Source organism: Erinaceus europaeus, chromosome 23, assembly GCF_950295315.1.
Source record: "Erinaceus europaeus chromosome 23, mEriEur2.1, whole genome shotgun sequence".
Lineage (NCBI taxonomy): Eukaryota > Metazoa > Chordata > Mammalia > Eulipotyphla > Erinaceidae > Erinaceus > Erinaceus europaeus.
The window spans coordinates 4,424,752-4,437,574 of record NC_080184.1 but is presented as its reverse complement, the minus strand read 5'-3'; the positions used below and the strand labels follow the sequence as shown (position 1 = coordinate 4,437,574).

The 12,823-nt window shown below is 40.2% G+C and overlaps 1 protein-coding gene across 1 annotated transcript in view; it reads right to left on the bottom strand.

Annotated features, from left to right (window-relative positions):
- Nucleotides 1–12,364, bottom strand: part of LOC132535637 (vomeronasal type-2 receptor 116-like) — a 33,761-nt gene extending 21,397 nt beyond the window's left edge. The window contains exons 1-3 of the mRNA XM_060182250.1: nucleotides 12,285–12,364; nucleotides 5,133–5,204; nucleotides 1,925–2,216 (exon numbers count right to left, since the gene is read on the bottom strand). Of these exons, the coding sequence (XP_060038233.1) occupies nucleotides 1,925–2,216; nucleotides 5,133–5,204; nucleotides 12,285–12,364 (444 nt within the window). The remainder of the gene's footprint in view (nucleotides 1–1,924; nucleotides 2,217–5,132; nucleotides 5,205–12,284) is intronic.
- Between the last annotated feature and the right edge of the window lie 459 nt (nucleotides 12,365–12,823).

Genomic DNA, 12,823 nt, shown 5'->3' with positions numbered 1-12,823 from the left:
CACACGTATCCATAAACTACTGCAAAATATATACCTGAAAGCAGAAGTACACTAGAGTTTAAAGTGAGTACCTCCCTAACACTTCCTCTCCACTATTCCAAGCTTTGGGCCCATGATTGCTCAACAATTTGTTTGGCCTTGTATGTTAACTCTCTTTCAATCACCAGGTTCCAGATGCCACCAGGATCCTGGACAGGCTTCCCTGGATTGAAGATCTCACCAATGTGTCCTGGAGCTCAGCTTCCCCAGAGACACACCCTACTAGGGAAAGAGAGAGGCAGACTGGGAATATGGCACGAGCAGACAATGCCCATGTTCAGTGGGGAAGCAATTACAGAAGCCAGACCTTCCAACTTCTGCAACCCACAATGACCCTGGGTCCATACTCCCAGAGGGATAGAGAATGGGAAAGCTATCAGGGAGGGGGTGGGTTATGGAGATTGGCTGGTGAGAATTGTGTGGAGTTATACCCCTCCTACCTATGGTTTTGTTAACTAATCCTTTCTTAAATAAAATAAATAAATAAATAAATAAAAAACAAAAAAAGAAATTAAAAACAATAACATGTTCCAGTAATACTACTTCTGGGATATACATCTGTATATTCAAACTAAAGGAAAGCAAACTATCAAAGAGATAATCACACTACCATGCTGATAGTAGCATTAGTCACAGCACCCAAGAAATAAGCTTCCTGCAGAAAGAATAATGAAGCTATGAATTCTGTTCCACATGCAATAAGTACTATGTGTGGGAGAGAAGGAAGCCCTGGCACTTATGACAGCATGGATGGAACTTGAGGACATTGTCTTTATTGAAATAAGTTGGGGGGGACTGAAATTCTGCAAAAATATCGTTATTTGTGAAAGAAGAAGAAGAAGAAGAAGAAGAAGAAGGAGAAGAAGAAGGAGAAGAAAAAGGAGATCTCATAGAAACAGAAATAGAAAAATAGTTGCCAGCAGTTGGGAAGCGGGAAAATAGGGAAAGTTTGGCAAAAAGGTACAAGCTTTACGTAATAAGATGAAAAAGGCTTGAGAGACTAAAATATGTGATGACTGTAGTTGATAACTCTGTACTGTATAATTACAAAAAAAAATACTGAGTAGCGGCTGGGTCATGGTGCACCAGGTTGAGTGTACATGTCAAAATGTGCATGGACCCGGGTTGAAGCCCCCGGTCCCCATCTGCAGAGGAAAAGCTTCACAAGTGGTGAAGCAGTGTTGCAGGTGTCTCTCTGTCTCTCTCCCTATCTCTCCATCTCCCACCTCTCTATTTCTCGCTATCTCTGTCCAATAAATAAATAAAGATAATAAAAGAAGAACTTGACATTCAAAAAGATTACTGAATAGAATGCCAATGCACTCTTACACACACACACACACACACACACACACACACACACACACACACACACAGATGAATTCTGCATATTCCGGAGTTAGGCAGTGATTTTGCTTTCTCTCTTCTTATAAAGATGAATAAGTAGGGAGTCAGGCGGTGGCGCAGCGGGTTAAGCGCATGTGGCACAAAGCACAAGGACTGGCGAAAGGAACCTGGCTGGAGTTCCGGCTCCCCACTTATAGGGGAGTTGCTTCACAGGAGGTCAAACAGGTTTGCATGTGTCTGTCTTTCTCCTCGCTTCTCTGTCTTCCCCTTCTCTCTCCATTTATCTCTGTCCCATCCAATAACAACAATACCAATAACCACAACAATGTTAAACAACAAGGGCAACAAAAGGGAAAAATAAAATATATATTTAAAAAGATGAATAAGTAAACATTAAAAAGAATTCCATAGTAGAATTACCAGAGATATTTTCTCTTGATTCTGAACCAGACACACATTTTTTTTTTCTTTTCATAAGGGATAAGAAAGGCCAGTTGGGACTTTTCAACTATATACATCGAATGTAAAACTCTCTTACCTGTGGAATTTTGTAGAGTTCCAAAAGTGGTGAAATATTTGATGAGAATTCTGGTGTGGTTCCTGCAATAATGGCGGCAGATTTGCTTTGTTTCTGACAGCTATAATTAGGGACAGTCTGATTCCCTCCTGAGAACCAAAAGAAGATGTTCTCCAAAGGCTTGTCATTTTTATTAAAGGCGTTGTAGAGATTGAAACCGAGTGTGAAATTAGGCAGCAGACGGGGGTCCTTGTTGATCTCTTCAATGGCAAAGAGAAAGGCCAGAATGTAATGATAATTGTGCAACTCCCACCTGAATGGGAAACACAGCATGAGAGACAACGATCAAGTTATTGAACTCGGGCTTGGGTGGTGGCGCATTTGGTTGAGCACGCGTGTTACATTACGCCATTTCCCAAGTTCAAGGGGGAAAGCTTCACAAGTGGTGAAGCAGGGCTTCAGGTGTCTCTCTGTCTCCCTATCTCCCCTTTCCTCTCAATTTCTGGCTGTCTCTATCCAAAAAAATGAATAAAGATTTAAAAAAAATTTTAAAGTTATTAACTCAGAGATATCTCTTAAGCTATCAGAGACTGATAGTCAATTAAACATTCATGAGCACTTAAAATCTCCACAGAATATTATCTTTATTATCTTTATTTATTTATTTGATATAAATAGTCATAAATTGAGAGGGAAGGAGAGAGAGATAGAGTGAGAGACAGAGAGACACCTGCAACCCTGCTTCACCACTTCTGAAGCTTCCCCCCCATAGGTGGGCACCAGGGTCTCAAACCTGGGTCCTTGTGCACTGTAACATGTGTGCTCAAGCAGATGAGCCCCTCCACAAAATAGTAAATGCAAACTATTTTCAATTTCTGGCATACAAAAATATTCACTCACTTTTGGTAATCTGTGTTGTAGATATTTTATTATTATGTCTCCTATATTTAAAATATTTTGGTCAAAATGTTACTGAACAGCGTTGCTGCTGCCTCTGATTACATTATAATGTAGTGAATTTTAATTCATACATCACACTGTGTCTATTAAAACACACATACAAAGGGGAAGTCAGACCCACACATAATTGCACTTTGTACCTGTATCCACAGTTGCCAAAAATAAAATAAAATGAACACTATTAAAGGGACATATGCACCCTTATATGTAGTGATACCTGCACTATTTACAATTGCCAAAAAGTGGAAGCAGCCTAAATGCCCATTAGCATATAATTGGCTAAATAAGGTATGCGTTATTTTGTTCATGGGACACTACTCTGTAATCACTAAAGATATCGCAATCTTTTTGAGAAAAAAGAAATAATAAAGGATGGAACTGCAGGTGACTTAACTTAGTGAAATAAGTAAAGACATGAAAAAAAACTATGGAGATTTCACTCGTGTGGAATCAAGAAAAGTAATTAACGTGATTACCCTCTCTCTGAAGGGGGGACAAAATATGCTACCCATTGAGGAAGATGGTTCCTGCAAATAAGTAAAGCCTGGAATATTCCTAGCTATGACCACAGAATGTGATGGGGTTCCAGGACACATTGGTTATGTCGTCTACCCGGGGAAGTCAGATTGGCAACATGGTAGCTATCAGTCTCAGGCAAAAATTAGTAATGCCATGAGCCCCTTGGAATATACCTCAAATAGACTCCCCAGCTTTTTCCAAAATGGAGACCCCCCAAATCTCATCTGCTCTAGGCTGACCTTTAGACTCCTGCTTATTAAACAATTTGTTCTGCTTTCTATCTTACTGCTTTTTCAGTCACCAAGTTGCAGATCCTACCATGATGCCAATCTGACTTCCCTGGGTAGACGATATCACCAATACGTCCTGGAACCCCACGGCTCCAGATCCCTACCCCACTAGGGGAAGACAGAAACAGGCTGGAAGTATGGATGGACCTGCCAACACATGTGTCCAGCAGAAAAGCAATTACAGAAGCCAGACCTTCCACCTTCTGCATCCCATGCTCCCAGAGGGATAAAGAATAACAAAGTTTCCAGTGGAGGGGATAAAATCCGGAGTTCTGGTGATGGAAACTCTATGGAATTGTATCCCTCTTATCCTATGGTCTTGCCAATCATTATTAATTCAATAAAATTAAAAGAAAATGTAAAAAAAGGAGAATCATCAACATCCTTCACAACATTTAAGCCACGAAGAAAACTAAAGATGAAGCCAACAATGTCCTGGATGTATGCCAGGGGGGGGGTATCACAAAGGTTATGTTAAAAACGACCTTGCCGCAGGCTATGTATTCCTCAGTGCAATACACAACACCACCAACAGCCAGAGAGGATTCATGAATATAGCAGAAAACAGTAGCTGAACTCTCTAAGATGTCTGCTTCAGAAGTATTTTCACAGACCTAAATAAAAGAATATACTAAAACCAGTAAATCAAACTGACAAAATTTTGCATGGCAAGATAAGCCATTACCAATTCAAGAAGATATCAGGTTCCAGACACTACCATGATGTAATAGACTTCCTTGGACAGATGACACCACCAGTGTGTCCTTGAGCCCCACATCCCCAGAGCTCTTTTCACTAGGAAAACAGAGACAGGCTGGGAGTATGGAACAATGTGTCAATGCCCATGTTCAGCGGGGCAGCAATTACAGAAGCCAGACCTTCCACCTTCTGCATCCCACAATGATTCTGGGTCCCTACTCCCAGAGGGTTAAAGAATAGGAAAGCTATCAAGGGAGGGGATGGGGTATGGAGTTCTGGTGGTGGGAAATGTGTGGGAAATGTACCCCTCTTATCTATGGTCTTGCTTGTGTTTCCACTTTATATATAAAAAAATTTAAATGATATGAATGGGACCATTTTGTATCCAACATATTCAACAAAGAGCTAATAGGCAACATACTTAAGAACCCACACCACTCAAATATATATAACAGCATTTAAGAAGAACAGATCTAGACAACCCTTTCACCAAAGATGAGATTCTGATGTCCAAAAACACAGAAAAAAATTGTCAAAATAAGTGAGTATCCAGTAAGTACAAATTAAGATAACAGCGAATTAACATTTCACTACTGTAGGAATGCCATATATTAAAAAGGATAAAACAGTTAGTAGCAAAGACGTGGGGACAAAGGTGGGGACATGGTTGTTGGGATCATATATTAGTCCAGTCCATTTGGAAAATGGCTTGGAGATTCCACAAAGTATTAAGTATTCCAGAAAACACCCAATTATCTGACCACTTATCTGAAGGTGATGACCAATGCCAATGTTCACCATCATGCTGCATGGAGTAGCTCTGCTTTGGAAGCCTAAATCTTCAACAGCAAGTAAGTTATGAGTGACATTGTGTTATATATTCAGAATATATATTACTCAGCTTAAGAAAAGATGACCATGTTACAAGAAAAAGCCTGAAGGAGACTAATAAGTTTCATTCAGAGATAAGACTTAAATAAGACTAGGAAAATTTGTGAATTTTTTTATGAAACCATTAGATTTATTGAAATTAAAAAATATAACACAGAGAAAATAGAGTTAGGGATTTTTCTTTTCTACCTCTATCCCTTTAGTGTTAATTCACCCTATTACCAAACATTTACTGAGTTTAGTTCTACACTATTATTTATTCTACACTTCTTTTCTAATCTCAATTGAATTGCCAGCATTCTAAATTCATTACTGTTTTATATATATATATATATATATATATATATTTCAAATTTTTATTTCTAAAAATGAAACACTCGCAAGAACCATAGGATAAGAGGGGTACAACTCCACACAGTTTTTGTCACCATATCCCATCCCCTCCCCTGATAGCTTCCCTGTTCTTTAACCCTCTGGGAGTAGGGACCCAGGGTCACTATGGGATGCAGAAAGTAAAATTTTATTATTACTTCATTTTAGATACAAAACATCTGTAAAGGATGAAGGAGAGATGATGGGAATCCAATAGACATTGACGCAGAATTATGATAAGTTGGTGGAGGTGTGGTGTGCCCTCACTTGTCTGGGGGAGATAGAAAGCTGCCTATCTGTGAAACCAGCATCTCCCGTGTCTTCAGGAAAGTTATTGCACCAAAGTAAAATCTCCTTAGGAGACAAGGGAAGAAATGGAGGAAGGGGAGTTGGTGTCCTAGTGTGTGTATGGTGGGAACAAAGACCTTCGGGTGGCGGAGAGTGTCTTGCAGGTACCAAACCGCCTCTCATGGGGAGATAAGAGATTGTATTTATGTGACAACTGTTCTGTAAACCACTAACTTCTCCAATAAGACATTTTGAAAACTGTTTCAAAGCAAAAGAGAAAATTATATGTGTTAACCCACCTTTAAATTGAGAAGAAATCATTTTCTGTAAGTGATTAGACTCTTTTTTGTAAGGATACACAGTAAGAACATTATTGAAAACCCCTTGATTTTTTTATGGACCCTTGCAATTCAATGCCTGTTAGTTTCCTGCTGAACTTTTTTTTTTTTTTTTTTTACTTACTAACAGTCAGGTATTATGCCAGACATGTCAGAAATTCTTTGCTGTCACTCTAGCTTTGTCTTCAGCCTCTATGGTGTTTGTCTAATCCCAAGGTAGACCCAGATAACAGGTCAAAAGACCTTCAAGCTAACAGAGGCCTTATCTGATATCCCTAACTATGCCTGTATCCTTTGGATAAGGTCAGGATTTACAGAGTAAACACAGAACCTGATATAATCACTAGAGCTGGAGATTACAGGTCTGATATAGAGTAGTCAGCATTCTAGGAGAGAAATCATTCAATTTTGCATGCCCTGAGGATATTTATGTGAACACAAAGATGTCTACATTTCTGTACGCCCTTCAGATTTTTATATTTGTCACAACTGTATGCATATATACCCAATAAATAGAGGGAAAAGCAGACTGTGGAAGAGGTGTAGGAGACATTTAGCAGGACTTCATTGAAAGGTATACACCATGTGTCTGCAAGTACACATCTCCTTTGGGAGGACATTAATAATGGTCTGATGCATTTTGTCTCTCAATCCTGATGTGCAAATCAAACTCTGCTCTCCAGCTCTGTTTTATAAATATATATTTATTTATGTATATATATCTATATATTACAAGGTCATTTTCATAAATTCAGGCAAATATATTTATATAACAAATCAAGAAGCCCAGAAATATATACACATAGTTTAAGCTAAGTGAAAAGATAAAACAAAATAAAAGAAAAAAACTTAATTAACAGTGTTCCCAGCATACTTGTCTTTGTAAGTACAGAAGAAAAAAAATTTTGCTTTGATTGACAGTATTGAGAAATTTTAACTCAGCATTTGTAGTAGACAAATAAACGCTATGAAGAGTAACTCTGGATTATACAAGCACTTCTTTGATACCAAAGCTCAAAAGAATTCATCAAAATGCAAAGCTGAGCTATTAGTAACGACTAGTTGAAAACCCTAAGAGAATGGAAAGAGGAAAAACTGAGAGCAAACATTTGTCAATTATATTTCTCACACTCACATAGACAGTGGATTATGGGATGGGGAAGGGGGCGCACCTGATTAAGCACACACATTACAGTGCACAGGACCTGGGTTCTAGCCCCTGGTCCCCACCTGCAGGGGGAAAGCTTCACAAGTGGTGAAGCAGGGATGCAGGTGTCTCTCTTTCTCTCTCCCTCTTCTCTTTCAAGTGTCTGGCTGTCTCTAGGCAATAAAGAAAGGTAATAATTTTAAAAATAGTGAATCATTTACCATTCAGGTGAAGTTTGGATTGGCTTGGATAGCCAATAGAGTTGTTGTAGGTCTAATTGTGATTTCCAAGAGTAGAGGGGGAAGAAGCCATCCAGCAGCAGGTCCCCGTCCCTGTAAACACTAGGCTTCAGGAATAGAGGGCAGTGAGAAATGTCCACGTCCACGTTGCAAAATAGAGGTAAAGACTGAAGGAAAAGAAAAAGGCAGATCAGAAAGGATGGCATGGCACTGTTTGTTAGTAGAGGTACCTATCTGTGCATCTGTGTGTTGAGTCATAAAGATTAAGGCGATCCAGGGGCATGTAGCTAAGTATTCAGGTTGGGACAGGTATCCCTAACTGTGCCGTAACAGAAATGCACTGCTGTTCTTTTCTGAATCCCATGAAGTCTATGGGGGCTTGAGCTGGATTAAGCACAGGACAAAGGCAAGGCCTAGAGGTGACCATGCAGGAGTCACAGTGCAGAGACTCCAGCCCCTGTGATTCTGTGTCAAACAGCTTTCAATGTCCCTTCTTTTTACCAGCTTCACTGCAGTGCTTTGAAGGAGCTCTGGGAACCCTCTGCCCTGGGGCTCTGAACCTGCCCAACTCTGGTCACTCTGGTGAAAACCACTTTGGGAAAATGTGTTTGGATTCTCCTTCGCCCTTGGCATTTGTGATTTCATCAAGTTTAGTGGCCCAAAATAAGTCAATTAATTCTCTAGGGATCATTTCACTGGGGCAAGTGAGTCTCCAAACAGGTGTATGATACTGCAAGGAGTTTGGGGCTGTTGTGGCAGGACAGGTCTCAGGGGCCCCTCAGGGTGTGACAAGTCTGAGTTTGAGTCAAACTTTCTCCAGGACTTTTGTTTTCTCTGATGATTTATGGAAGTCTTTCAGGATGGATCACAATAGCATAAAATTGCAATGCCACAGAATCATGGGCTTGATAATCATTCAGTAATCATCTGGGCAGGGGGATGGATGTCATGATTAAAAGCATCAGACTGCATAAGATCTAGAGACGGGCACACTTTAATGATGACTCTTTAGTCGCTATCAGGCCACCCCATCATCTGGGGCCCTAGTCAGGGAGTCTTGAGATTCTCATAAAGACATGATGGGCCTATGCCTAGATCCCTCTCTCCATTGTCACTGGTCATCTTCATCAGGAACAACACAGTAGAACTCTTATTGGGCCCCCCATAGGACCTTGCCCTCAATGTGGATCAACAATGTTAAACAATGTTCCACCCTTTAAATTTATTCTGGATAACATACTCTACCAATGGTGGAAGATGGGTCCTGAAATTGGAGCATCTTGGAAGGCTCCTATCATGACTACAGAATGTGAGCTCAGATCTACAGGGATACAGAGATCACATAGACTCCTAAGTTGAATATGGGCCCCAAATCAAATCAGTGCGGTTTACAGTCAACAATATTTATACACCTTTCCCATATTTGGGAGCTACTCACTTCCCTGATACAGCTTTCTGGTCCTTTTTCTAGCCATAGCATCATCTCCCCAGACAGTAACTGGATCCACCTGCATATCAGAAGTCAGGATCAGGGAAAAACTAGTATAGTCATGGGACCTTTGGAATATGACAAAAATAGGCCTACTAGATATCTTCAAAACAGAAATCCCAAATCATTATCTGCAATATTCCAGCCTTTACGTTAATTATTAGTCAACAATTTGGCTGTATATGTCACCTTTTGTTTTCAGCCACCAGATTCAAGATACTACCTTGATGCCAACCAGACCTCCCTTGGCAGATGACCCCCAAAGAGTCCTGGAGCCCTGATTCTCCAAAGACCTGACCCAATAGAGAAAGAAAGACACAGACTGGGAGTATGGATCAACCTGCCAACACCCATGTTCAGTGGAGAAGCAATTACAGAAGCCAGACCTTCCACCTTCTGCATCCCATAATGACCCTGGGTCCATACTTCCAGAGGGTTAAAGAATAGGAAAAATATCAGGGGAGGATATGGAAAATGGAGTTCTGGTGGTGGGAATAGTGTGGAGTTGTAGCCCTCTAATCCTAGGCTTTTGTCAGTGTTTCCTTTTTATAAATACATTTTAAAAAATAGCAGACTGAATTATAGGCAAGAAACCTGTCGACCCACATGTTATAAATGTGCACACTGACCCTCTCTTTCTTGTCTAGGGTGATCTATGCTGACCCAGACTCTGAGGAGATCAGCACTAAATCCTTATGTTTAAATGAACCCCTGGGTTTTCAACATAATCATTTTAAGGGATACAGATATAGAGAATAGGGATCATGTGCTGGCACATCTGGTTGAACACACATTACAATATGCAAGGACCTGGGTTGAAGACCCTTGGTACCCACCTGCAAGGGGAAAGCTTCATGAGTGGTGAGGCATGCTACAGATGTCTCACTGTCTCTCTCCCTCTCTGTCTCATTTTCTGCATACCTCTGTCCAATAAATAAAGAAAATTGAAATAATTAAAAGAAAGCAGATATAGGGAACATAAAATACTAGAGGTTTCATGTAAGATCTGGGAGTGAGTAGCATGCCACTGTGGTGTGAAATGAAAATAACTGTTCTGTTCTCAGCATTTATGTCCTGATGTAACACTTTCCTTTTTTACAGTGTTTCTAGGTCATGGAGTGTCTTTATGGAACTCATGTCCATGAGCCTGACACAGAGGGAGGGTACTAGAGTGCTTTTTAACTTAAGATCTGTTTTTATTTGTTACATAACAGGAGACTTATTCACTTGAAGCAGAGAGAAGTAGGAAGAGAGAAGTCAGAACACCTCCCCATCACAGGTGGTACCAGGGATCAAATAAGAAACATTTAGCATGAATGTCTGGTACTCTAGTTGTGAAACTGTTTCCCAAGCCAGTGAATTATATTTCTTTTTTTAAAAAATATTTATTTGTTCTCTTTTGTTGTCCTTGTTTTATTTTTGTATTTGTTGATGTCATTCTTGTTGAAGAGGACAGAGAGAAATGGAGAGAGGAGGGGAAGACAGAGAGGGGGAGAGAAAGACACCTGCAGACCTGCTTCACTGCCAGTGAAGCGACTCCCCTGCAGGTGGGGAACCACCAAAGGATAGGCAGTGGCACACCTAGTTCAGTTCACACAGAACAGGTCACAAGGACCCGGGTTCAATCCCCTGGTTCCCACCTGCAGGAGGAAAGCTTCACGTGTGGTGGAGCAGGGCTGCAGGTGTCTCCCCGTCTCTCTCTATCTTCCCCTTTCCTCTCAATCTTTGACTGTTGCTATCCAATAAATAAAGATATAGGAGAACAAAATTAAAGACAATAAAGAAGGAATATCAACTACTTAAAATATCAAGCAGGAGCAAACAGGAAAGGAAAAAAGTCAACAGGAACAAAAAAAGGAACATCAAAGGAAAAAGCAGAATAGCTAGAAGCCAAGTGCACTTATCTATCACCACCCTACATGTAAACGTCTTACATTCACCTCTCAAAATAGTCTGAACAACTGATGGATTAAGAAGCAAGATACAGGACCAGGAGTTAGCACAGCCGTTAAGCGCACATGGTGCAAGGCACAAGGAGAGCCGTAAGGATCCCAATTCGAGTCCCCGGCTCCCCACCTGCAGGGGGGTTGTTTCAAAAGCAGTGAAGCAGGTCTGCAGGTGTCTGTCTTTCTCTCTCCCTTTCTGCCTTCCCCTCGTCTCTCTTGATTTCTCTCTGCCTTGTCCAATAACAATGTCAACAATAACAATAAGAACAACAAAATGAGAAAAAATGGCCTCCAGGAGCAGTGGATTCATAGTGCAGGCACAGGGTCCCAGTGATAACCCTGGTGGCAAAAAAAAAAAAAAGCAGTATGCAAAACTAACTTAAAATTGTATAGTGCCCCACTATGAAATAAAACTCTACAATACTACCTTAATTAAAATAGATAAAATGTAAAATATTTAAAATTAGAATATGTGGGAGTCCGGTGGTAGCACAGCAGCTTAAGCGCACATGGGTCAAAGCACAAGGACGGGCATAAGGATCCTGGTTGAAGCCCCTGCTCCCCACCTGCAGGGGAGTCGCTCCACAGACAATGAAGTAGGTCTGCAAGTGTCTATCTTTGTCTTATCCCCTCTGTCTTCCCCTCCTGTCTCCACTTTTCTCTGACCTATCCAACAATGACAACATCAATAACAACAACAACAATAACTACAATAAAACAACAAGGGCAACAAAAAGGAAAATAAATATAAAAAATTAATAAAAAAGAAATTTAAATAAAAAACTAGAATATGTACTGGGTTTAGAAATAAATGGACAAAATATTTGAATTTTTGCAAATAAAAAATACAAAGTATGGCTTAGAATCAAGAAGACTGGAGGCATATATTTTGTTGAAGTCTTGGTAACTAAATAGTTTTAATAAGTGACTTTTTTCAAATTCTACTCTTGCATTTCATGCATACATCGATGTCATCATTGTAGACAGTTCCTTAGAATCCAAACTGATAGCCCCCTTCTAACAGATATGAAAATGTAAGGAACTCAGAATGTTTCAGAACACTACTGAAACATAACAAATGTGGGATTGAGAATTAGTGAATTAAAGTATTGCACTAAGGTTATACAACCAAACGTTCCAGATTGCACCAATTTGAGGAACCATCTTCCTCAGGTGGTAGATAGAGTATGTTATCCACCGCACCTTCGGAGGTTGGGACATTTTCTACCACTGTTGAGCCACATTGAGGGCAAGGTCCTACGGGGATTCACAGCAGAGTCCATTGTGTTGTTCCTGAAGGATATGACCAGTGACAGTGGAGAAAGGGATCTATTGGAGGTCTAGGCCTATCATGTCTGACCCAAACAACTGTTTAACCACAGTATCTGTGTGGTCACTTTACTCCCAAATGAAAGTCTATTGAGTCTTGCCTATTATGCTATATTACACTCACCCACACCATTAATACAAGTTGACTTTCTAATATGTCCAGCATTAAGGACTATGTGCTAAATCAAATAGGACATTGGACAGAGGTATGATCTCTTCATACTGACAATATTAAAAATTATATACAATCATGAAGACCAGTAAAAATTCAGCATACTGAAAAAGATGTCACCTAGGAAAATGAGATGGATGGGGGTGGGCAACTCAAAAGGCATCTTTACAGAAAAGTAAATAGAGAGCAAGACAACTATCAGTAAATGTCAGAACCAGAACCATCTACCTGAAAACTCAGA